Below are 26,716 nucleotides of genomic sequence, written 5' to 3' on the forward strand. Positions count from 1 at the left end.
TTCACTTAGAATAATAGTCTCCAATCTCAACCAGGTAGCTGCAAATGCCATTAATTCATTCCTTTTTATGGCGGAGTAGTATTCCATCATATATATATAATCATATATATATAAAATCATATATATATAATCATATATATATATTTATATATTTCACAGTTTCTTTATCCACGCATTGATTGATGGGCATTTGTGCTGCTTCCACAGTTTGGCAATTGTGAATTGTGCAGCTATAAACGTGTGTGTGCCAGTATTTTTTTCGTATATGACTTCTTTTCCTCTGGGTAGATACCCAGTAATGGGATCGCTGGATCAAGCAGTAGTTCCACTTTTAGCCCTTTAAGGAATCTCCATGGTGTTTTCAGTAGTGGTTGTACTAATTTACATTCCCACCAGCAGGGTAGAAGTGTTGCTCCCTTTTCACCACATCCACACCAACATCTATTATTTGTTGATTTTTTTTATTGTGGCCATCCTTGCCAGAGTAAGGTGCTATTGCATTGCATTTTGATTTGCATTTCCTGATGATTAGTGATGTTGAGCATTTTTTCATACGTTTGTTGGCCATTTGTGTATCTTCTTTTGAGAATTCTCTGTTCATGCCCTTAGCCCATTTTTGATGCGATTGTTTGGTTTTCCTTACTGATTTGTTTGAGTTCATTGTAGATTCTGGATATTAATCCTTTGTCAGATGTATGGATTGTGAAGATTTTCTGTGAGGTGTCTGTTTACTCTGCTGACTGTTCTTTTTGCTGTGCACAAGCTCTTTAGTTTAATTAAGTCCCAACTATTTATCTTTGTTTTTATTGAATTTGCTTTTGGGTTCTTGGTCGTTAAATCCTTGCCTGAGCCAATGTCTGGAAGAGTTTTTCCAATATTATCTTCTAGAGTTTTTATAGTTTCAGGTCTTAGACTTAAGTCCTTGATCCATCTTGAGTTGTTTCTGTATAAGGTGAGAGATGAGGATCTAGTTTCATTCTCCTGCACATGGCTTGCCAGTTATCGCAGCATCATTTGTTGAATAGGAGGTCCTTTGCCCACTTTTTGTTTTTGTTCGCATTGTTGAAGATCAATTGGCTGTAAGTATTTGGGTTTATTTCTGGGTTCTCTATTCTCTTCCATTGGTCTATGTGCTTATTTTTATACCCATACTATGCTGTTTGGGTGACTATGGCCTTACAGTATAGTTTGAAATCAAGTTATGTGATGCCTCCAGATTTGTTCTTTCTGCTTGATCTTGCCTTGGCTATGCAGGCTCTTTTTGGGTTTCATATGAATTTTAGGAGTTTTTTTTTCTAATTTGGTGAAGAATGATGGTGATATTTTTGATGGGAATTGTGTCGAATTAATAGATTGCTTTTGGCAGTATGGTTGTTTTTACAATATTGACTCTACCCATCCATGAGTATGGGATGTGTCTGATTTGTTTGTGTTGTCTGTAGTTTTTTTCAGCAGTGTTTTATTTTGTAGTTTTCCTTGTAGAGGTCTTTCACTTCCTTGGTTAGGTATATTTCTAAGTTTTTCTTTTCTTTTCTTTTCTTTCCTTTTTTTCTTTCTTTCTTTCTTTCTTTCTTTTTTTTTTTTTTTTTTTTTTTTTTTTTTTTTTTTTTTTTGCAGCTATTGTAGAAGGGGTTGAGTTCTTGATTTGATTCCCAGCTTGATCGCTGTTGGTGTATAGAAGAGCTACTGATTTGTGTACATTAATCTTGTATCTGGAAACTGCTGTATTCTTTTATCAGTTCTAGGAGCTTTCTGGTAGAGTCCTTAGAGTTTTCAAGGTAAACGATAATATCTTCAGCAAACAGTGACAGATTGACTTCCTCTTCGCTGATTTGGATGCCCTTTATTTCTTTTGTCTGATTGCTCTGGCTAGGACTTCCAGTACTATGTTGAAGAGGAGTGGTGAGGGTGGGCATCCTTGTCTTGTTCCACTTCTCAGAGGGAATGCTTTAAACTTTTCCCTATTCAGAATTATGTTGGCTGTGAGTTTGTCATAGATGGCTTTTATTACATTGAGGTATTTCCCTTGTATGCCTATTTTGCTGAGTTTTCATCATAAAAGGATGCTGGATCTTGTCGAATACTTTTTATGCATCTATTGAGACAATCATGTGATTTCTGCTTTTGATTCTGTTTACATGGTGTATCACATTTATTGACTTGTGTATGTTAAGCCATCCCTGCATCCCTGGTACGAAACCCACCTGATCATGGTGGATTATCTTTTTGATATGCGTTGGACTTGGTTAGCTAGTATTTTGTTAAGGATTTTAGCATCTATGTTTGTCAGGGATATTGGTCTGTAGTTTTCTTTTTTGGTTATGTCCTTTTCTGGTTTTACTATTAGGGTGATACTGGCATCATAGAATGATTTAGGAAGGGTTGCCTGTTTCTCTGTCTTGTGGAGTAGTGTCAGTAGGATTGGTAACAATTCTTTGAATGTCTGGCAGAATTCTGCTGTGAATCTGTCTGGCCTGGACTTTTTTTGTTGGTAATTTTTGTGTTACCATTTCAATCTTACTGCTTGTTATTGTTCAGGGTATCTAATTCTTCCTGATTTAAGCTAGGAGGGTTATATCTTTCCAGAAATTTATCCATCTCCACTAGGTTTCCTAGTTGATGTACATAAAGGTGTTCATAGTAGCCATGAATGATCTTTTGTATTTCAGTGGTGCCAGTTGTAATATCTCCCATTTCACTTCTAATTGAGCTTATTTGGATTTTCTGTCTTCTTTTCTTGGTTAACCTTGCTAATGGTCTATCAATTTTATTTATCTTTTCCAAGAACCAGGTTTTTGTTTCATTTATCTTTTGTATTTTTATTGTTGTTGTTTCAGTTTCATTTAGTTCTGCTCTGATCTTGGTTATTTCCTTTCTTCTGCTGGGTTCGGGTTTGGTTTGTTCTTGTTTCTCTAATTCCTTAAGGTGTAACCTTAGATTGTCAGTTTGTGCTCTTTCAGATTTTTTATGTAGGCATTTAGGGCTATGAACTTTCCTCTTAGCACGGCCTTTGCTGTATCCTAGAGGTTTTGATAGGTTGTGTCATTATTGTCGTTCAGTTCGAAGAATTTTTTTTTTTTTTGAGATGGAGTTTCACTCTTGTTGCCCAGGCTGGAGTGTAGGGACACAATCTCGGCTCACTGCAACCTCTGCCTCCCGGGTTCAAGTGATTCTCCTGCCTCAGGATCCCGAATAGCTGGGATTACAGGCTTCCACCACCACCCACCACCACGCCTAGCTAATCTTTTGTATTTTTAGTAGAGATGGAGTTTCACCATGTTGGCCAGACTGGTCTGGAACTCCTGATCTCAGGTGATCCACTGGCCTCGGCCTCCCAAAGGGCTAGGATTACAGGCGTGAGCCACGGCACCTGGCCCCGAAGAATTTTTTAATTTCCATCTTGATTTCATTTTTGACCCAGTGGTCATTCAGGAGCAGGTTGTTTCATTTCCATGTATTTGCATGGTTTTGAAGGTTCCTTTTGGAGTTGATTTCCAGTTTTATTCCACTGTGGTCTGAGAGAGTGCTTAATATAATTTCAGTTTTCTTAAATTTATTGAGGCTCATTTTGAGACCTATCATATGGTCTATCTCAGAGAAAGTTCCATGTACTGTTGAATAGAATGTGTATTCTGTGGTTGTTGGGTAGAATGTTCTGTAAATATCTGTTAAGTCCATTTGTTCTAGGGTATAGTTTACACTGTTTCTTTGTTGACTTTCTATCTTGATGACCTGTCTAGGGCTATCAGTGGAGTATTGAAGTGCCCCACTATTATTGTGTTGCTGTCTATCTCATTTCTTAGTTCTATTAGTGATTGTTTTATAAATTTGGGAGCTCCAGGGTTAGGTGCATATTTATTTAGGATTGTGATATTTTCTTGTTGGACAAGGCCTTTTATCATTATAATGACCCTCTTTGTCTTTTTTAACTACTGTTGCTTTAAAGTTTATTTTGTCTGATATAAGAATAGCTACTCCAGCTTGCTTTCGGTGTCCATTTACATGGCATGCCTTTTTCTACCCCTTAAGTTTATGTGAGTCCTTATGTGTTAGGCATGTCTCTTGAAGGCAGCAGATGGTTGCTTAATTCTTATCCATTCTGCAATTCTGTATCTTTTAAGTGGAGCATTTAGACCATTTACATTCAATGGTAGTATTGAGATGTGAGGTATCATTCCAGTCATTGTGCTATTTGTTGCCTGTACACCTTGGGTTTTTGTGATTTTGCTGTTTTTCTAAATTGTATTTTTGTTTTATAGGTCCTGTGAGATTTATGCTTTAAAGAGGTTGTGTTTGGATGTGTTTCCAGGATTTGTTTCAAGATTTAGAGTTCCTTTTAGCAGTTCTTGTAGTGTTGCCTTGGTAGGGGTGAATTTTCTCATCATTTGTTTGTCTAACAAAGATTGTATCTTTCCTTCGTTTATGAAGCTTAGGTTCACTGGATACAACATTTTTGGCTGATAATTGTTTTGTTTGAGGAGGCTAAAGATAGGGCCCCAAACCCTTCTAGCTTGTAGGGTTTCTGCTGAGAAATCTGCTGTTAATCTGGTAAGTTTTTCCTTTGTAGGTTACCTGGTGTTTTTGACTCACAGCTCTTAAGATTCTTTTCTTCATCTTAACTTTAGGTAACCTGATGACAATGTGCCTGGGCAATGATCTTTTAGCAATGAATTCTCCAGGTGTTCTTTGAGCCTCTTGTATTTGGTGTCTAGGTCTTCAGCAAAGCCAGGGAAGTTTTCCTCTATTATTCCCCAAAATAAACTTTCCAAACTTTTAGATTTCTCTTCTTCCTCAGGAACACTAATTATTCCTAGATTTGGTCATTTGACATAATCCCAGACATTTTGGAGGCTTTCTTCGTATTTTATTATTCTTCTTTGTCTTTGTTGGATTGGGTTAATCTGAAGACCTTGTCTTTGAGCTCTGAAGTTCTTTCTTCTGCTTGTTTGATTCTATTGCTGAGAGTTTCCAGAGCAGTTTGAATTTCTCTAAGTGTGTCCAATGTTGCCTGAAGTTTTGATTTTTTTTATTTATGATATCTATTTCCTGGAATATTTCTTCCTTCACTTCTTGTATCATTTTTCCGATTTCCTTACATTGGGCTTTGCGTTACTCTGGTGCCTTCCTGATTAGCTTAGTAACTAATCTTCTAAATTTTTTTTCAGGTAAATCAGAGATACCTTCTTTGGATCCATTGCTGGTGAGCTAGTATGATTTTGGGGAGTGTTAAAGAGCCTTGTTTTGTCATATTACCAGAGTTGGTTTTCTGGTTCCTTCAAATTTGGATAGTCTCTGTCAGAGGGAAGGTCAAGGGCTCAAGGCTGTTGTTCAGCTTCTTTCGTCCCTCGGAGTGTTCCCTGGATGTAATTAGTGCACTTCCTGTTTCCTAGGGAGGTGGTTTCCTGAGAGCCAAGGTGTAGCGATTGTTACCTCTCTTCTGGATCTAGCCACCCAGTTCAAATTGTTACAAAGTTCGCTGGAGGTTTCCTTCTTCCTGTGGCCTTTTTCAGGTGCCTCTGGCAGCCCTCCTGAAGGATCCCTGTGAGGCAGGGTGGAAGTGGCTACCTAGGGGACTTGGAGAGCTCACAGGGCTTTTCCCACTGCCTCCTCTACCCCTGTATTCCCCTCGGCTCTCTAAATTGACTCAGCTCCAGGTGAAGTCAGAATCTTCTCCCGTAATCTAGACCTTCCGGTTCCCCATTGGGGGTGCGTGTTCAGGGTGGGTGATCTCTCCCACTTCTGCAGTTTGGGCATTCACAGTATTTGGGGTGTCTCCTGAGTCCTGCAGGAGCCATCCGCTTCCTTTAGAGGGTTTGTGGGTTCTCTTGGCTTTCCTAATGTATTCCTGCTGTCATTCTGGAGCAAAAGTTCACGACATGAGCTTCCACACACCGCTCTGTTTGTCTGAGTGAGAGCTGAAATCTAGTCCTACCTCTTGTCCTCCATGATCTGTCACAAAAAATCCTCCTCATGTTGGAATTTTAATAGTTACTCCCAAATTTCTCTGCAGCAATGAGATGGCAAATTGTATTTTCTAATTGATTATTTGTCTGCAACAATTATTCTTACATAATTCCTATTATTTTCCAATGCACTAAGGAAGAAAATCTTCAATTTTCATTACTGGCATTAAAGCCTCTGTCTATCTTTTGTTGACCTAAAGCAAGAAGCTGAGGCACAAAATATCATTTTAAAGAGTTTACTTGAACCAAAATGAGAATAGCTGCCCAGAACACTTAGACCCAAATAATCTTGGACATGAGCTTTGTTAGATCTTTGTTGCAAACAGGTTTCAAAGGCAAAAAAGGTGGACAAAGAGTGAGCCTTGGTCCTTCACTCTATATAATTGTTTGGCTTTTCATTTTGTTTACAGTGCCATTATTCATAAGATTTAAATTTCGGTCGATTTTAGTCAATTTTTTTTCTTCTTTATGAATCTAAATTGTTATCTTACTGAGCAGGTCTTCCTTATCTGATATATATTATAATAATATATATATAATAAATAGATTTTTCTATATTTTATTTTAAACATATTAAAAACTGGGTTTGATATACAACTTTGTTTTATTAGGAATCAATTTTATGTACATAAAATACTGCTTTAGCGAGTAACATTTTAAAAAGCCATGGTGAGAGCAGTATCCTGGCTCTGTTTCTTAGGTAAAGGGCATGATTCTGATGTTTTTCCTCCCATATTGTGTCTACTAGGAATTTCTGCTAGACAACTTCAGTTAGAAAATTGAAATTTTTTTATTTGTGATTTCCCAAGAATTTCAATGAGGCTCGTGGGTTCCAGCTTTACTCAATGTCGGCGGAGGAGGCCACAGGGCTTCCACTTCACTTCATTATTGTGTGAGCTACACTGGTAGACTTCCAACGCAGTGCCACCCTTACATGGCCTGCAGGATGGTGATGCAGGTTTTCACTTATTCTTGGATTGAATTTGCTAATATTTGATTTGAAATGTTGCATCTCTCTTCATAAGCAGAGTAATGCTACAGTGCTCTTTTCTGATGCTGCACCCGTTTGGGTGTTACAGACACACCAGCATCTGACAGTGATCAGGGTTGCCCATTTCTTTCACTATGCTCAGGATTACCTTGTCTAGAATAAGATTTGGGTTTTTTGTTTTGAATAACTGGTAGATCTTATTTGTGACTCTGGTCCTGATAACCTCTGGGGTGGCAGATCTTTGGTTATGGGCTCAGTTCTGGGTGCAGTTAGTCTATTCGGGCCCATAAGTCTTTCCTGTTCTTTGTTTTCTACTGCCTTCCTATTATGCCTTTTCATCTGCTTCACATTTCTCAACTTCTTATGGTAAAAGCGAATTGAGTTACGTTCACTGCCTCATACTTTTCGACAAGTGTAGTTAAGACTATTTTCCTATGACCTGCCCCCGCCCCCACAAATTTTGATGCATGGTCCTTACGTTGATGTTAGTTCAAAATAGGTTTTAATTCAAATAAGAATTTCTTACATTACACTGGAGCACCCACATGTAAGTGTAATTTCACATAAATGTAAAACTTAAACTGTGCCTGACTCTCCTGACATGTGGCTTTTCCTCTCCCTCCCTTACTTGCTAGACTCTCCTGCTTCTCACTCCCATGTTCTCCACTCATGCCCCTGTCCCCAAACCAGATCACTTGACTCCCAAATGTTGATATTTGAAGTGTGTGTGTAAGGGGAAGGGGGCGTGATAAATGAAACTAGAATAGTGAGAAGTTGGTGTAGACAGCATAGTGGGCTCAAAGGGATTCACTGGGCACCCCGTTTTAATCAGCACGCCCTTGCTGTGATCTGAGCGCTCATGGCATGGCCTTGCCATGATCCTGATGCTCATGGTGTGCCCTTCCCATGATCTGCATGTCCATAGCATGCCCTTCCCATTATTTGAGTGCTCATGGTATGCTCTTCCTGTGATCTCAATGCTGATATCGTGCCCTTCCCATGATGCAAATGCTCATGGCATGTACTTCCCGTGATCTGAATGCTCATAGAATGCCCCTCCTATGATCCAAATGCTCATGGCATGCCCTTGCCATGACCTGAATGCCCACGGCGTGCCCTTCCTGTGTTCTGAATGCTGATGGAGTGCCCTTCACATGATCTGAGTGCTCATGTGTGCCCTTTCTGTGATCCAAATACTCATGCTATGTCCTTCCCGTGACCCAAATGCTCGTGGCGTGTCCTTCTGATGATCTGAGTACTCATCGCGTGCTCCTCCCGTGATATGAGTGGTCATGGTGTGCCCTTTCCATGATTTGAATGCTCACTCGGCTACACCTAAAGAAGTCACGCACAAGCATTTTCTTTTGAATGTTGTTAATAAAAACAGGACTCTGCTGAGTACACGTTCTGTATCTTGGGTTCTCAATCAATAGTGATGCATCCTGGAGATTCCCCCAATGGAGCTCCGAGCCCTCCCTGCTCACGGCTGGACTGTTCCATGCTCCAGGTCACAGCCATGGGTGTGCCCTTCCGTGTTGCAGCCTCTGCCCCAGTGTGGATCACCAGAAGTGACACTGCCAGGTTGGAAGGCGGCTTTAGCACTGCTGTGCTGGTACTAAAATGTCTAAAAATTCTGTGCCCTCACAGCAACAACTGAGTTCACCCCTTACCCACATCCTCCATCCACACTAGTAACAGCCTTAATTGTTTTTTTTCTCATTTTTTTCTGCTTGTTTGGCAGCAAAAAAGAGATAGTTCATTGTTACATTAGTTGCTTTCCCTGAATGTTAGTAAATTTTAAACTTGTCCTTTTTTTTTTTTTTTGGCAATTTGTATTTGTTCAATGAATGATCTATTCATAACCTTTGTCCATTTTTCTACTATTTGACTGTTAATTGATTTTAATTGCTCCTTTCCACTCTAGATGTTAACTCTCTCTCACTTTTCTTACAAATATTTTTCTCCAGCCCCATCAACCCAGAACTCTCAGCATGGAGCACTTTTATATTTTATGAGGCCAGGTCTCCTTATGTGTTGATGGCTTCTAGGCTCAGTTGTGGTTCAGGAATCTCCTTTGCTCAAAGTCAGCAGTGACCTCCTGGGTGGGACTGCAGCACGGGTTTCCATGCATCTTGCACAGTGGACAGTCGGGTGCGTTTTATTCCCATCCAGATGGAAAACCAGCTGGTTCCACCCTCCTTCTCCCCATAGGCCTAGATAACGCTTTGTCACAGGAGAACTGGTGTCTGGTTCTGGGCTCTCTGTCTTCCTTTATTAACAGATGCATCTATTCTTGTTGACAATACTGTGTGGACTTGATCATAGCAGCCTTATAGTGTATCCTATTGTCTGTCAAGTCAATACTGCATCACTATTCTTTTCCCTAGTTGATTAAGGAATAGATAATGGAATTGGTGTCTTCATATAAACTTTAAAATTAATTTATCCTTTCAAAATGAAAACATACTATCATTATTCTAAATGAAATTGCATTTAATGTATACACTCATTTAGAGAGAAATGATCTTTTCTCAGATTTTCATATATTTAATGATGTTTTATGATTTTCTTTTTGTATGTCATGTGATTATTTTGTTAAATTTACACACCTGATTTTGATCAACTTTTTTGTCATTATGAAAGGGATATTTTTTCTCCATTACCATTCGTGGTACTTTGCTAAAGAACAAAACAAAAAGAAAAAAAGGAAAAGAACAATTTTATACTTTTCCACAGATTGAAGACACTTTTTAAAAAATTTGATCAAATTTTTAGAATTTTTAGATGTTGTAGACATCTAACATAGCATTAAGAAAAAAGATAATTTTATTATGGTTTAAATCTTATTTTCTCTTATAGTAGTTTTACCAGCTCTTGTTTAATTTCTAGACTTTGGTCTAACAGAGATAGTACTAAGTACCAACAATGATAGTGGTTGTTTCTGCTAGTCCTTAATTTTAAATTAAATTGTTCCATTGTTTAACTGCTCAAGATAATATTTGTTATTGCTTCTACATTATATTTTAGCAATTCCAATCTACTCTATTCCATTTCTATTTAACCAGGAATGGTAAGTAATAGTACCTTGTATTATTGCATTTTAAGTACCTGTGATATTAATTTTTCTTCTTTAATTTGTCGACACCCTGGATAATATAACCCTATCCAACACGGAACCATTCTGTGAATAGATTCTATTTGACTCTGGTAATTGCCTTTTGATTGGCTGCCCTATCTTTTATTATTTTATTTAGAAGGGGATACTGACCTGTATGCCCCATCCTTGTCCTGTTTTCATCAGAGGCCAACACAAAAGTTTCGCTGACTCTGTAGAACGCACTGGGGCCCTTTCCATCTTTTCTGTGGCTGAAATAGTTTAAGCAACCTTGGAGTTACCTATCCTTTCGAGATTTGATGGAAGTTCACTGTCAATGCCATCTGATCCCTGGATTTCTGATCACCTTGTCTGTCTCTTCCATCCTCATTGTCCTTTGGAGTTTTACATTTCTTCTTGGCAACATTGTGGTTATTTCCATTTTGTTAGGGAGTCATCCATCGGCTCTTCATTTTCCAGTGTGTTGCCATGAAACTGCATAGACAGTCGCTCCTGATTCTTCTCGTCTCTCCTGCGCACCTGAGCCCTGCTCCTTTCTCACTCCAAATCCTGCTCACTCTGTGCCCTTTCTTTGTTTTCCACACTGGGTTGTGAAGCAGAGCTTTATGTTTTCTTCCCACCAGTTCTTTTATTCATAGTTAATTAATTTTAACTTCTGCGTGTATTAATTTAACTTTCTCATTTACTTTTGCTTTAGCTCTCTGTTCCTCAACTAAATTCTTAAAATAGCTACTTAATTTCTTTGTTTTTGTTGTTTTGATGAAAGCAATTTAAAGACTATAAATTTTCTTCTGAGGGAGGCTTTGCTGGTGTTCTTGAATTTTCTTAACAAGCAAGTTAACCTTTCATTGATTTCTAGAGAGACTTTCAGTTCTTCTTAAGAGTCTCTTTGAATCAGTTATTAGGAGAATTTGCAGCTCCTTGTTATTTATTTGTAATTTTATTATTATTTGTGCTCCTCAATTTGATTCCTCTATTTCCTCTTATTCTTGGGGCCGCTGGGCCTGTATAATCCAAAGGGCGTGCACTGAAGTTCCCGCTATCATGATTTTCTTGGCTTTCTTACTCTCTTGCTGAATTTCAGCTCCTGCCTGGGTTCCCTGCTGGCCCTAAGTTCTCACATCCTCTGCTCTGAGCCTTGCAGGCCTCCCTAAGGGCTCTCAGTAGAAGCGCTTTTTTTTTTTTTCTTTTTCTTTCTTTTCTCTTTTAAGACAGAGTCTTGCACTGTCACCCAGGCTGGAGTGCTGTGGTGTGATCTCAGCTCACTGCAAGCTCCACATCCTGGGTTCACACCATTCTCCTGCCTCAGCCTCCCGAGTAGCTGGGACTACAAGTGCCCACCAGCACGCCCGGCTAATTTTTTGTTAGTAGAGATGGGGTTTCACCGTGTTAGCTAGGATGGTCTCGATCTCATGACCTCGTGATCTGCTCAACTTGGCCTCCCAAAGTGCTGGGGTTACAGGCGTAAGCCACCTTGCCCAGCTGGAAGTGCATTTTTTAATGCACGACCTGTGGATCCTGTGCTGTCTCTGAACCAGGGCTGGGGCGTCCTCGCTGCCCCCACCCCCCACCCCCACCTGGCCTTGGGCTGCACGGCTGCCAGGCCAGGGTGCTGCCCAGAGGGGTTCTCACAGCATCTGCTCTGCTGCTTCACCACAAGGCTGACTCCCTGTCACCTGCATTCTTTTCACTGCACCTCCTGTGCCTGAGTCCATCAGGGGCTGGGCCTGTCTCCCTGCACAGCACTGCATGCCACGGCTAACTCCTGAGTGGCTGCTGCCTCGCTGGGTGCATTCCCCCACGTGACCCCAGGTCCTCTGTTCCTTCCTACTCCTCAGTGCCTGGGCTGCGCTTTGCCCTGAGAGGAACTTTTCCCTTATTTTCACTGGTAAAAATAATGTCCTATTACAAGAAGACCATGATCTTCAGGAAGAGTCTCTTTCGGGGTCTGTCCAACCTGGTCGATCTTGTGATTCTGGATGAGCGATTTAACCTCCTAAATCTAATAACACCCAGAGTAAGCCCTGACCCTGTGACACCTCCCCAGGGAGGAAGAGTTGCCAGGGAAAGGGCACGTGCTCTCTGCAACCCACAGAGCTTGCCCGACATCCAGCACAGGCGACTCTTCCCAAGAAACCTGTAAATCTGGAAAAATGTTTTAGATCTCCATGTTGTAGAAGAGAAGATGGAAGCTGGCCACAGCCAGAGTTGGAAGCCCACCCAAGGTCTCCTTACTCCCCTCTATCTGCCTTTACACTAAACAGTGATGCCCACAAAACTCTGAGACTGTTTGCTCATTGGGCTCCTAAACCAAGTCCATGGCACTGGAAAGAAAGAGGTCAGCCCTTAATTAGCGGGGCGTGGTGGCGGCGCCTGTAGTCCCAGCTACTCGGGAGGCTGAGGCGGGAGAATGGCGGGAACCCGGGAGGCGGAGCTTGCAGTGAGCCGAGATAGCGCCACTGCACTCCAGCCTGGGTGACAGAGCGAGACTCCGTCTCAGGAAAAATAAAAAGAAAAGAAAAGAAGAAAAAGAAAGAAAGAGATCAGCTCTTCCCAAAGTCAGAAGGTAAATCAGACCGGGGAGTTCATGAGCAGCTAGAGCAGGTCTGAGCAGGAACGAGACTGGCTCAGGCCAAGAGCATCTGAGCTTTAGGGAGATGTGGACTCCTAGGATGTGGGGTGCATCCTCTGGGTTCAGCCTCTTCCCCAGGCAAGAGACCACTGGTGAGCAGGCCAGGGGGGAGGTCGGGGGACTGGCTGGACCGACCCCTGCAGAGAGGACTAGAGGGGCAGAGAAACATGCGGCGCTGCAGGGTCGTCGCTGGCCTCGAGCTTCTAGAGTCTTAAAAAGGGTGAGCGGGGCCCTGGGTGACCTTGAACTCCCCTTGTCCGCAGCTCCCGGAGGAGGCCCGGCCGGCCGCGGGCACCGCCTGTCTGCCCTTCTACCGCTCTTCGGCCGCCTGTGGCACCGGGGACCAAGGCGCGCTCTTCGGGAACCTGTCCACCGCCAACCCGCGGCAGCAGATGAACGGGCTGACCTCGTTCCTGGACGCGTCCACCGTGTACGGCAGCTCCCCGGCCCTGGAGAGGCAGCTGCGGAACTGGACCAGCGCCGAGGGGCTGCTCCGCGTCCACGCGCGCCTCCGGGACTCCGGCCGCGCCTACCTGCCCTTCGCGCCGCCACGCGCGCCCGCGGCCTGTGCGCCTGAGCCCGGCATCCCCGGAGAGACCCGCGGGCCCTGCTTCCTGGCCGGGGACGGCCGCGCCAGCGAGGTCCCCTCCCTGACGGCGCTGCACACGCTGTGGCTGCGCGAGCACAACCGCCTGGCCGCGGCGCTCAAGGCCCTCAACGCGCACTGGAGCGCGGACGCCGTGTACCAGGAGGCGCGCAAGGTCGTGGGCGCCCTGCACCAGGTGCGCGGGGTGGTCCTGGGCGCCCTGGGTGGCCGCATGCAAAGCGGGGGGCGCCTCATGTGGGTGCGCAGAATCGTGGGTTCTCTGTCCCAGGTACTTGCACAGCCATCAGGGGCGCCCACATGGGTGAGCCCGAGGTCGTGGGGCCCTGTGTGGGTGCGCAATCATGGTGGGCGCCCTTCATGGGTGTGTGGAGGGTCATCGTGAGCTCCTGTGCAGGGGCCGAAGGGTAACTCCAGCGCTGGCGGCCCCCCGGGGCCCCTCTGTCCCACCTGCTTACCCTTCAGCTGGCTGGTGATTATCCCACCAAGACACCAATAACCACAGCCCCCCAACAATGGCAGCCAGGTCACCCAGGTTTCCCTGTGCCCACAGCCAGGCAAGGTGCTTTACAGATTTCAACTCATTTAATAATTCCCAGAACAACCCTTGCAGGTGAGTGGACCAGGGCTGCTGGTGTTTTTGTATTTCAGAGACAATGCAGAGAATGAAGAACTGACTCTGTGTGAGGTTTCTGAACTAGCAAGTTAGAGTCTATTTGAAACCTTTCTTCATTTTATGACTCTCTTAAGTATTGCATGAGAGGGTCTTGAGACTCAAGTTGACCTTTTATTAATTGTGTGATGGAGAAAAGCACTTACACACCTAGAAGTGCAGTCCCTGACTCTGGGGGTCTCACGGGGTTGTTATGAAGAAGGATGGGCTGTTTTACATTGAGAGTCACCATGTGCGCGTCTGTTGCACCGGGCCCTGTAGCGGCCTGGGCATCGTCTCTGCAGTTCTTGCCCTGAGCCTGCGGGGAAGGGCGCGTCAATCCTGTTCTAAAGGAGGCACTGGAGCTTTGTCCAAGGAGGCACAGGGGCTGTGCGTGGCACCGACCACCCCCAGGCAGCACACACCCCTGCCACTTTCTGGCCTTTGCTGCCCTGGGGTCCAGGCCCCAAAGGTCAGAGCAGAGGGCCTGGGAAGCCCCCATGCGCTGGGCGTTAACTCTTAGTTCCTGGGTGATGAGGGAACCTGGAGCTTCCTGGAACAGGGGCTGGCAGCAGCAGGCCCGCAGGCTTCTCCAGCAAACACGGCAGACGAGCTCACTGTCCTAACGTGCGCATCCTCACAGCAAACACAGCAGACGAGCTCACTGTCCTAACGCGCGCATCCACACAGCAGTGCTCGGCTGGGAGCATCCGCCGGACGGAGGAGGCTTGTGTGAGTGAGAGGAGCGGAGTTAGAAATGAAAGCAGGAACCTTGTCACCATGTGAAGTAAAAATCATCAGGCACCCACGTCGCTTTCAAGCAGCGACTCAGACACTTTCCTGCTTCCCTGTGCAAAGGGGAATGTAAACCCAGGAGCTGCTGAGCGGTGGAATCCAGGTCCTCGTCTCCGTGAGCCTGGACTTCCCACCACACACCTGGGGAAGCAGGTCCCAGACGGCCGCCCTCTCCCCTCTGCTCATCCCCTGAGGCCTTCGGGGCTCCTGTTTGCTTCCTTGCTGCTTCCGTGCTGCTTCCCTGACTGCGAGCTCCACAGGGGGATGTTCATCTGTTTAATTCTTTTTTTCTCAGGACCCACAATTTGCCAGGTTGCTTCGTAAATATATATTGAATTTGTGAATGAAGTAGAAATTTCAAAAATAATTCTGGAAATCCTGGCCCTGCTGTAGCCTCGGGAGCAGGATTTGGTTTGAACCTTCTTTGAGTGAGAACCTCATCCAGCCCAGGGAGCTGTGAGAAAAGAGGCTGCCTCGGATCCCTGGAGCCCGTTCACAGGGCCAGAGACGCCCAGTTGTCACACATCCTGCTGTCTTTCTTCTCCATGGAGTTCTGGAATTATTTAGAGGTGTGAATTGTTACCAGGCCCTGTCATTATAGATTAGAGATAGTTTAATTCCAAATTTCTGAGAATCCCACTGACCTGGAAATAATGACATTTGGTTGCCTCCTGCTGCTGCTGCTCCTCCTCCTCCTCCTCCTCTTCCTCCTCCTCTTCTTCTTCTTCTCCTTCTTCTTTCTTTTGTGTGTGTGTGTTTTCGTTTTGTTTTGTTTTGTGTTTTTGAGACAGAGTCTCACTCTGTCACCCGGGCTGGAGTATAGTGGTAAGATCTCGGCTCACTGCAACCACCGCCTCCCAGGTTCAAGCGATTCTCCTGCCTCAGCCTCTCAAGTAGCTGAGACCACAGACACGTGCCACCACTCCCAGCTAATTTTTGTATTTTTAATAGACATGGGGTTTTGCCATGTTGGCCAGGATGGTCTTGAACTCCTTTCCTCAAGTGATCCGCCTGCCTCAGGCTCCCAAAGTGCTGGGATTACAGGCCTGAGCCACCATGCCCAGCTGCCTATTCTTATTATTAATGAAATAATAACAGAAAACAATAGGAAAATGTTCTTCTCTGTTTCATATTTACCTTCCTCAGTTCATTTTCTGTGGGTTCTGCTTTTTTAAAAAATGTGAACGTTCTTTTCTTCTTGGTTTTACATTTCACCTTTGAATTTCCTTTTGTGTTTTTTTAGTTAATAGGTCCTCTTTGGTGCTTTTTGCAAAAACCTTTGATACATTAAAATAATAAGTTGTGTTTAACGCGTCAGTAGAGCCACTGCTGTAACTTCCAGCCATATTTGAAAGATCTGCAGTGGCCTGGAAGGCTCATTTTTCTCTCCCTGGTTCTATCGACTCATAGTTTGGTAACTGTGATCTGAATCTCTCTTCTTCTGAAAAGCATTAGATAACGAAAAGAAATGCCAGGGCAACTTTATGAAAGAGAAATAGCATCCCCCTTCTATTATTCCCCCAAACCCCCTACACACACACACACACACACACACACACACACCACACACACACACGAGCTAGCCAGGGCCAGGATAATGCACACATCAGCAAGAGGCAAAAAGGCTCAACTCAGAGCTGGGAGTCACAGCTTTCTCCTCCATCTGTCCACACCACCTCCCGCCTCCTGCATCCGTCCACACCACGTCCCTGCTGCTGTGTCTGTCCTCACCACACCCACTCTAAGCTGTCAGGGTCCAACCCCAGCCACCCTCTGTCTGAGGATCTCGGCTCCTCTAATTTCTTTTGTAGACAGCTGAGAGCGATCCCCTCCCTCAGCCCTGGGGCACAGGACTTCTGCCGTGGGTGTCTTTGGGAGGCATCTGCAGGCTGCCCTCTGTGCTGGTTCCTGGGAGCCGGCATCTCTTGGGGGACTCGCACATAGGAAGGGCTGATGAAGTTGCTCTTGCTAGCTTGAGATCCCACAGGACCCCAGTTCCATAAGCCGTGCTTCCCGCCAGGAGGAACCGAAGCTCTTGCTCTTCCATCCCAGCAGTCCTCAGCTGCTCTATGGTGTGTCATAAAACAAGAACTCACAATCAGATGCTCACTTTGGCGATAACTTTTGTGTTCTACAGACAAGAAAAGAATGAGAAAGGAAACCCTTCCCAGCACAGGTTGAGGGAGGCAGAGAGGAGGTAGCCATCCTTGGTGAGTCTGGGTGTGCCGTCCAGGCTGTGTGGAGTTTGAGATAAAGACCCAAACATCTGGCGTGGGTGTTTTCTATGCCCCGGCCATCAGATAGCAGACCTGGTTCTGGAGCACAGCCTTGATTTCCCCAGATATCCAGGGACCCACAGAAGCTTTGCTTTGGATGTGTGTGGAGGTACGACCAGACCCCGGAGGGACCGCAGATCTCCCCGGACATCCCCATCCTAGGCAGGCGGATCCACGTCTCAGGGCAGGGGCTGCATCCCCAGGCCACTCGGCTGCTGACCTTTGCTGTGGCTGAGTACTTTTTCAGATTGGCTGCTCTTCTAGGCAAAGGAGCAGATGGATAAAGCCATGCTTCCAAGGCTGGAAAGAAAGAAAAAGGCCGCTTCTCTTACCTGATTGCCCTGGCCGGAACTTCCAACAGTATGTTAAATAGGAATGGTCAGAGAGGGCATCCCTGTCTTGTTCCAGTTTTCAAAGGGAATACTTCCAGTTTTTGTCCATTCAGAATACTTAGGTGCTGTTGCTGCCCCACCCAGACCCCTTTACCGGCAGGTCCCCATTCCCCAGCAGCCTCCAATGTTGGCTGACAAAATCTCCCAGTCGTTCCTCTCCAGGGGTTCCTCTGCAGGGACAGCCAGTCCCCTGCCTCAAGGCTGGACCAAGCCCAGGTGTGCCATGCTGCAGGGCTGCCTGTGGAGGAGCACAAGCCCAGGTGTGCCATGCTGCAGGGCTGCCTGCCGAGGAGCACAAGCCAGGCCTGGCTGTGTTGCATCCTTGGGGAGCTGGGTGCTGGCTGGGTGCCTGCTCAGCCTCCTCCCCGGAGCACCCTCAGCAAACACGTGGGAGCCTCTTGTTGGACTAATAGGGCATGTTTGAGAAAATAGTGAGTGACATTGTTCTGTGGAGAGCAGGGTGGGTGACGTTGAAAGCAGTCAGGACGTTCAGAGGAGCCTGTGCCAGGGGCTGCGTGGCTGTTTCCCACCGTCGGTGACAAGCATCGCATCTCCAGGTCTCTTAGTCCTGGTCTCCCCCTGTGCTGGGGTCCTGGCTTCCCACCACCTTCACGCCCACCATTTTCCCAAGTGTGGACCTTTCGGTCATTCCCACTGGTGAGTTGTGAAGGTCAAGAAATGGAGAGTGGCCACAAGTCAGCGCCTGGCAGCTTTGGCAGAGGCTGTGGGGAACCAGGAGGCTGGGTGAGAGCAGACATGGAGGAGCAGCTTGAAGCCGCTTGGGAAGACAAGGCCTCTACACGGCACTGCCAGCAGTGAAAGAAGACGGGGCCCACCTGGGAGATGGGCAGGAGGGGACCCAACAGCAACAATGCCCAGGTCTGACAGTGTGGCGTCTGCCCAGGTCCAATAATTCAGAGTAACCATTTTCCCTATGTGACCGGGTAAACAAATACCAGAAGCATTTTCACAAGAATTACCATGAAAATTCCAGAGAGCTGTTTACAAGGTTCAAGGTTTTCTTTTTCTCTTTTGAGAAGGCACCTCCTCTATCACCCAGGCGGAAGTGCGGTGGCACAGTCATAGCTCACTGCAGCCTCCACCTCCTGGGCTCAAGCATCCTCCCACCTCAGCCACCCGCATCGCTGGGACAACAGGAGTGCACCACCCCGCCTGGCTAATTTTTAATTTTTAAAATATTTGTAGAAACAGAGTCTGACTGTGTTGCCCAGGCTGGTCTCGCTCTCAGGCTCAAGCAGTCCTCCCACCTTGGCCTCCCAAAATGCTGGGATTACAGGCGTGAGCTACCACACCCGACTCAAGATTCAAGTTTTAAGGCCCTATTGGGTTGAACAAAGGGTGCTTCTGCCCAACCTCGACAGCTCCCAGGGGAGGCTGCACTATCTGAGCCCAATCACTTACCAGGGACATTTCGGATCAGATGAGGAGCCAGTGGGGAAGAGGAGAGACACTGTTCAGAGCTCTGGCAAGGTCAGACACTGAGGAGGCGCAGTGTCTGCGAGGCTCGGATGAAGGGCACGGGTTTGCTCTCTGTTCGTAGCTGGTTGGGCACGGGTGGAGCTGGGAACCTCAGGCTCAGGCCTCAGGAGTTCTCTGTCTGTACTTGCTGCATCCCCTGGCTCACAAGTCAAACTTCAGGTAGGCAAGAAGGGAAAGAGGTGTCTTCCTTAAAATAGCTTGCACTTGAATTTGAAATTGTCTCGGCCGGGCGCGGTGGCTCACGCCTGTAATCCCAGCACTTTGGGAGGCCAAGGTGGGTGGATCACGAGGCCAGGAGATTGAGACCATCCTGGCTAACACGGTGAAACCCCATCTCTACTAAAAATACAAAAAATTAGCCGGGCGTGGTGGTGGCGCCTGTAGTCCCGGCTACTCGGGAGGCTGAGGCGGGAGAATGGCGGGAACCCAGAAGACGGAGCCACTGCACTCCAGCCTGGGCGACAGAGCGAGACTCTGTGTCAAAAAAAAAAAAAAGAAAGAAAGAAAGAAATTGTCTCAGTCTCTGGGCTAAAGAGAGAGAGGCCTTTTCCTTTCTATTGTAGTGAGAAGAAGCCAAAGAATGTTCCAGGGAGCAGAAGGTGCTGCCTGAGTTCTGAACGTGGGAAGAACACGGACCTTCTCATGTGGCTAGGAGGAGCCCCCAGGACACCTGTGTGGCTCAGAAACGTTGTCACATAAATTGCGCCTGAGGTGGAGAGGCTGTTTGCAGGATGAAGTCAGAACTACTCTCTGGGATGCTGACCCATAGCACGGTGCTTCTCACCAATGGATGAACTAGCACACGGACGGAAACCCCACTGGGGAACTTTTGGATGCCGCCTTTTCCTTCTTGTCTGTCCAGGTCTCCGAGGTGGAGCGGGACAGCGGGGAGCAGGTGCGCCCTCAGTAAACGCCAGGCCACACAAGACTCATAGCTCTCCCTGGTCTCCCTGAAGGGCCAAATTACGTGCTTAGGAAATGCATTCTGGCGCCTGGAAGGAACGTATTACAAGTGTGTAAATAATATTGGTTATTTTTAAACAATCTGCTTGCCTTCCTAAACTGGTAAGCTAAAAGAGAAGATTCATATTCTAGAATTATGCCTATTATGCTTCATTTGGATGTAGTTTATTGACCAAAATATTCCCCTTAAATACCAAAACAATTTGAGACTGATTTTTCTGTCTGAAAGAAACACTGTTAAACCTGAAAGTAGAATCTTTGTACGTAATTCTCCTGGGGCCATGTGTCAAATAGTAATTTCCAGGCCCTGCGATTGCACTGTAATTGTCCATTGACAGACCTCTGTGCCAAACAACATGCTTTGATTTAATCCTCACAAAGGCTCTAGGAATTAGGTGTTGTTGCTTTGTAGAAAAAGGAACTGCTCCCTGCTGTCAGTCATCCAGCCAGGAGTCGAGCTGCCCAGCCTGGCCCGGTGACCACCGTTGGCTCGACAGAGACGCTGTCTCTTGCCACTGCCAGCCCCATCACCATCCTGGGAAGGAGGCTCTCCAGTCAGCCCTATAAACGCACCTCCTGAATATTCATGAAAAACATCAACAAGAACGCCTTTCTGGGAAGTTCAGCTGAGGCCTTTATTGCAAGGCGAGAAGAGTCCAGCTCCCTGGGGATGTCAAGGAAGATGCTCTTCTCCACTGCCACTCGAGGCGACCCTCCTCTGTATCCTGGGCCTCACTGAGACGCTTTTCCTTTCTGCATAGATCATCACCCTGAGGGATTACGTCCCCAGGATCCTGGGACCCGAGGCCTTCCAGCAGTACGTGGGCCCCTATGAAGGCTATGACTCCGCCGCCAACCCCACTGTGTCCAACGTGTTCTCCACGGCCGCCTTCCGCTTCGGCCACGCCACGATCCACCCGCTGGTGAGGAGGCTGGACGCTGGCTTCCAGGAGCACCCCGGCCTGCCCGGGCTGTGGCTGCACGAGACCTTCTTCAGCCCATGGACGCTCCTCCACGGAGGTGAGTGAGTGCAGTCCCTGCAGCTGGTCCCTGTGAAGTCACCCTTCTTTTTTTATATTTTTATTATACTTTAAGTTCTAGGGTAAATGTGCACAACGTGCAGGTTTGTTACATAGGGTAGACATGTGCCCTGTTGGTTTGCTGCACCCATTAAGTCACAATTTACATTAGGCATTTCTCCTAATGCTATCCCTCCCCCTGCCCCCACCTCACGACAGATGGGGTGTGATGATCCCTGCCCTGTGTCCATGGGTTCTCATTGTTCAATTCCCACCTATGAGTGAGAACATGTGGTATTTGGTTTTCTGTCCTTGTGATAGTTTGCTGAGAATGATGATTTCCAGCTGCGAACTTATCCTTTTTATGGCTGTATAGTATTCCATGGTGTATATGTGCCACATTTTCTTAATCCAGTCTATCACTGATGGACATTTGGGTTGGTTCCAAGTCTTTGCTATTTTAAATAGTGCCACAATAAACATACATATGCATGTGTCTTTGTAGTAGCATGATTTATAATCCTTTGGGTATATGCCCAGTAATTGGATCACTGGGTCAAATGGTATTTCTAGTTCTAGATCCTTGAGGATCACCACACTGTCTTCCACAATGGTTGAACTAATTTGCATTCCCACCAACAGTGTAAAAGCATTCCTATTTCTCCACATCCTCTCCAGCATCTGTTGTTTCCTGACTTCTTAATGATCGCCATTCTAACCGGTGTGAGATGGTATCTCATTTTGGTTTCAATTTGCATTTCTCTAATGACCCGTGACGATGAGCATTTTCTCATGTGTCTGTTGGCTGCATAAATGTCTTCTTTTAAGAAGTGTCTTTTCATACCCTTTGCCCACTTTTTGATGTGATTATTTGTTTTTTTTCTTGTAAATTTGTTTAAGTTCTTTGTAGATTATGGATATTAGCCCTTTGTCAGATGGGTAGATTGCAAAAAATTTTCTCCCATTCTGTAGGTTGTCTTTTCACTCTGATGGTAGTTTCTTTTGCTGTGCAGAAGCTCTTTAGTTTAATTAGATCCCACTTGTCAATTTTGGCTTTTGTTGCCATTGCTTTTAGTGTTTTAGTCATGAAGTCCTTGCCCATGCCTATGTCCTGAATGGTATTGCCTAGGTTTTCTTCTAGGGTTTTTATGGTTTTAGATCTAACATTTAAGTCTTTAATCCATCTTGAATTAATTTTTGCATAAGGTGTAAGGAAGGGATCCAGTTTCAGCTTTCCACATACGGCTAGCCAGTTTTCCCAGCACCATTTATTAAATAGGGAATCCTTTCCCCATTTCTTATTTTTGTCAGGTTTGTCAAAGATCAGATGGTTGTAGATGTGTGGTGTTATTTCTGATGCCTCTGTTCTGTTCCATTGGTCTATATCTCTGTTTTGGTACCAGTACCATGCTGTTTTGTTTACTGTAGCCTTGTGCTATAGTTTGAAATCAGGTAGCATGATGCCTCCAGCTTTGCTCTTTTTCCTTAGGATATTCTTGGCAATGTGGGCTCTTTTTTGGTTCCATATGAACTTTAAAGTAGTTTTTTCCAATTCTGTGAAGAAAGTCATTGGTAGCTCGATGGGGATGGCATTGAATCTGTAAATTACCTTGGGCAGTATGGCCATTTTCACGACATTGATTCTTCTTGTCCATGAGCATGGAATGTTCTTCCATTTGTTTGTGTCCTCTTTTATTTCATTGCACATCGGTTTGTAGTTCTCCTTTCAGGTCCTTCACATTCCTTGTAAGTTGGATTCCTAGGTATTTTATTCTCTTTGTAGCAATTGTGAATGGGAGTTCACTGATGATTTGGCTCTGTTTGTCTGTTATTGGTGTATAGGAATGATTGTTATTTTTGCACATTGATTTTATATCCTGAGACTTTGCTGAAGTTGCTTATTAACTTGAGATTTTGGACTGAGGCAACGGGATTTTCTAAATATACAATCATATCATCTGCAAACAGGGACAATTTGACTTCCTCTTTTCCTAATTGAATACTCTTTATTTCTTTCTCTTGCCTGATTTTCTTGGCCAGAACTTCCAACAATATGTTAAATAAGAGTGGTGAGAGAGGGCATCCCTGTCTTGTGCCAGTTTTCAAAGGGAATGCTTCCAGTTTTTGCCCATTCAGTATGATATTGGCTGTGGGTTTGTCATAAATAGCTCTTATTATTTTGAGATACATTCCAAGAATACCCAGTTTATTGAGAGTTTTTAGCATGAAGGGCAGTTGAATTTTGTCGAAGGCCTTTTCTGCATCTATTGGGATAATCATGTGGTTTTTGTCATTGGTTCTGTTTATGTGATGGATTATGTTTATTGACTTGCGTATGTTGAGCCAGCCTTGCATCCCAGGGATGAAGCCGACTTGATCATGGTGGATAAGCTTCTTGATGTGCTGCTGGATTCGGTTTACTGGTATTTTATTGGGGATTTCTCATCGATGTTCATCAGTTCTCCCTTCTTTCTTATGACTCACCACAGCCATGCAGACCTTCCGTATGGGCACACTTGCTGATCCTACACAGGGTTTTTAATATCTGTGGGGAAAATAAATGTGTTTAAAGCATTTTAAAAGGCTAAACTGGGCCCAGACATGGTGGTTCACGCCTGTAATCCCAGCACTTTGGGAGGCCGAGGCAGGTGGATCACTTGAGGTCAGGAGTTTGAGACCAGCCTGGCCAACATGGTGAAACCCTGTCTCTACTAAAAATACAAAAAAAAAAAAAAAAAATTAGCCAGGCGTGGTGGCGGGTGCTTGTAGTCTCAGCTACTTGAGAGGCTGTGGCAGGAGACTCGCTTGAACCTGGGAGGCAGAGGTTGCAGGTGAGCCGAGATCTCGCTTTTGCATTCCAGACTGGGCAACAGAGTGAAAATCCATTTGAAAATAAAATAAAAATAAAAGGCTAAACCATTCTATAGTTATGATCAGCACCCTCATCTTTAGAATGTTAATGATGGGTTACCTTTGGAAGTTAATTATTTGGAAGAAAATGATTCTATTCCCCCAGTTAGTTTTTTGGAAGGGTTATTTTTAAGCTTCCCCATTTTTTCTTTATGTTCCTTTCCCAGTACTCTGTGTGTCTTTCTGGGAGCTTCTAACCTGACTCAAAAGTTGACCGGCTCCAGGTGTAGTGGGGAGAGGGGAGGGCAGGGGTGCGGCAGTGTGTCTGGCGATGCCTGCTTAGATGAGAGCTGGGTCATGCACAGTGCACCAGAGAGGCAGGGGCTGGCCCGGCCCTCAGCAGGTACCTGGCATTTGAAGACACCCAGGTCATCCCACACAGGACGATGCACGTCGTGATTCCTAAGTCTTCCTTTTGGGCATCCTAAGGCCAAACTTTAAAGACTGGTGGCATGCAGTGGTGGGTTCACACGCCACTGAGATAGAGGGACCCTGAAGGCGGTGGGGCCTGCTTTCCACACGGGGCCTTTGGAAATGACAGGAACAGTGGTCCCCAGGCACCCTGGCCACTCCCTCAGCTAAGCTGAGTCTTCCTTTCACTGTTCTGGATGTTAGAATTCAGCAAATGCTTCTTTTTTTTGTAATCTTTCTGTTGCTAAGAAACAAAACAAAAAGCTTTAAAAACTGGTGGACTCCTTCTCCAGGCCCCTTTCTTTCTGAGGGTCCATCCCTCATGAGCCACATCATCAGTGCCAGCCCAGTGGTTCACCCGCCAGCAAGGCAGTGTCCTGAGGACATTCAGGAAACTCTGGAATCACACAAGCGGAATTCATGAACTTACACAAAGATTTGCTAAGGACAAGATTGAAATATTGTTGTTTCTCTAGAACTGAGCCGAGAACTGTCCTTGCTTTGCACATGGTATTTTCCAGGTGGTTTGGACCCACTAATACGAGGCCTTCTTGCAAGACCAGCCAAACTGCAGGTGCAGGATCAGCTGATGAACGAGGAACTGACGGAAAGGCTCTTTGTGCTGTCCAATTCCAGCACCTTGGATCTGGCGTCCATCAACCTGCAGAGGGGCCGGGACCACGGGCTGCCAGGTCTGCCAGTTCCTTCCCTTGCACACCTCACGCAGCTGCTGCAGGATTTGCCGAGTTAGCAACCTGCTGCTAGAGAGACTGATTTAAAGTAAAACAATCACAAATCTAATGCCTTCTAAGCAATGGCTCTTAAAGGACTCCAGTTCATTCAGCTATAGAGGCCACTTCGAGCTTTTCTTAGAGAGAGAAATGGCACAAAGAGGGTGGTTCTGAACCTCCCAGGGACGTATGAGCTAGGACCTTGAGAAACACCCGCTTCTAGTAGAGGGAGGAGGCACTGCACGGGCAGACAATGGCAGGTCTGTGTCTGGCGTCCCGGGAAGCTCCTGGGATGGCTAGAGTGCCCCCCGTCCCCTTCTCCTCCCCCCAGCGAGATCCTAGGGCCTGCAGAGATCGTTCCACCACATCAGGACTGCTGTTAGCTAACTGGTCCAAGCTGGCCCCTGGTGGGAGTGGCTGCTCCTCTCAGGCCAGCAGCCCCCTGTGCTCCCTACACCCGACCTGGCTCCTGCCTTTCCCAGGCCCCACCGCGCAGCCTCCTCCCTGACCTGCCCAGTTCCCAACTCCCTGACCTCAGGCCCACCTCAGCCTTCCCTCCTCTGGGCTCCTAGGTGATTCGGTTGTCTGGTCAACCTGCAGCACCTGTCCAGTCCCGATCCCCTGAGACCTCGTATTCTGTGCGCGGCTCTGTTCTCTCCATGCACCCTGGGAGCTTGGGAGGTGCCCTCCTATTGTGCGTGGGTGACATGTGACACGGACAGTGCTGGCAAGTCTTGTTCTGCCACATCCCTGGGCCTTCCTCTGTCCCCTGGCCCTTCCCCCATTCCTGCCTTCCTTACCAGTGGCACCTGGAAGGGCTGGGATCAGCAACCACACAGGCTGTGAATATCTGGGGACTAAACGTGAGTTGGGAGGATGCAGAAGGGGCCCCATGTGTGTCAGGATAATGCACACTGTCCCCCTCACTCCCTGCACCCAAACACAGCTGCTTCCTTGTTGCCAGAGCTCAGGGAGCACAGCCCACACATGCCTTCACACGCCTGGCACATACCCAGCACATGCCTGCACACGCCCAGCACATACCCAACACATGCCCAGCACACACCCGGCACATACCCAGCACACACCCACACATGTCCAGCACACACCCAGCACATGCCCAGCACATACCCAACACATGCCCAGCACACACCTGGCACATACCCAACACACACCTGTCTACACATGCCCAGCACATAGCCAGCACATGCCCAGCACACACCCGGCACATACCCAGCACACACCTGTCTACACATGCCCAGCACACACCCACCACATACCCAGCACACACCTGGCACGTGCCCAGCACACACCCACACATGCCCAGCACATGCCCACACACACCTTGCCTCTGGCTGGGACCCCCTTTGCTGCTGGCCCTGCTCAGGCCCCACAGCTTGACCTCCTCATGTTGCCACTGCTGACTTCCCTGAGCTAACTGCGCCAGAGAGCAGGCGACCCCAGCCCAGCCCTCACAACCCCCACCTTTGTCTGCTCTACTTTTCACCAATTGAAATGTGGCCAAAGGTGAAAATCCACGTTCCCACTGGCCTGTGGGTCCCCCAAAGATCATAAGCCCAGGAGGAAGGGCTGTGTTTCAGGGCTGTGGTCACTAGCACCCAGAGCTGTTGACTGGCACAGAACAGGCACTTAGGGAACCCTCACTGAATGAATGGGTGGGTGGGTGGGTGGATGGATGGATGGATGGATGGATGGATGGATGAATGAATGAATAAATGTATGTTTGGGCAAATAAACGCTG

General features: G+C 46.4%; 2 protein-coding genes across 15 annotated transcripts in view; both read left to right on the plus strand.

Annotated features, from left to right (window-relative positions):
- The window catches only part of LOC105497556 (syntrophin gamma 2), a 564,393-nt gene that overhangs the window by 477,634 nt on the left and 60,043 nt on the right, over positions 1–26,716 (plus strand). The gene's annotated exons all lie outside the window — the stretch shown is intronic.
- The window catches only part of LOC105497560 (thyroid peroxidase), a 118,955-nt gene that overhangs the window by 41,845 nt on the left and 50,394 nt on the right, over positions 1–26,716 (plus strand). For all 14 annotated transcript variants that reach the window (XR_011611383.1, XR_011611386.1, XR_011611388.1 and 11 more), the window contains exons 8-10: positions 12,965–13,483; positions 20,645–20,903; positions 24,745–24,915. Coding sequence is in view for 7 of the 14 variants with exons in the window: in XM_011768724.3 (XP_011767026.2) it covers positions 12,965–13,483; positions 20,645–20,903; positions 24,745–24,915 (949 nt within the window). In the remaining 7 variants the exon portion in view is untranslated. The remainder of the gene's footprint in view (positions 1–12,964; positions 13,484–20,644; positions 20,904–24,744; positions 24,916–26,716) is intronic.

The sequence above is a fragment of the Macaca nemestrina genome, chromosome 13 (genome assembly GCF_043159975.1).
Source record: "Macaca nemestrina isolate mMacNem1 chromosome 13, mMacNem.hap1, whole genome shotgun sequence".
Lineage (NCBI taxonomy): Eukaryota > Metazoa > Chordata > Mammalia > Primates > Cercopithecidae > Macaca > Macaca nemestrina.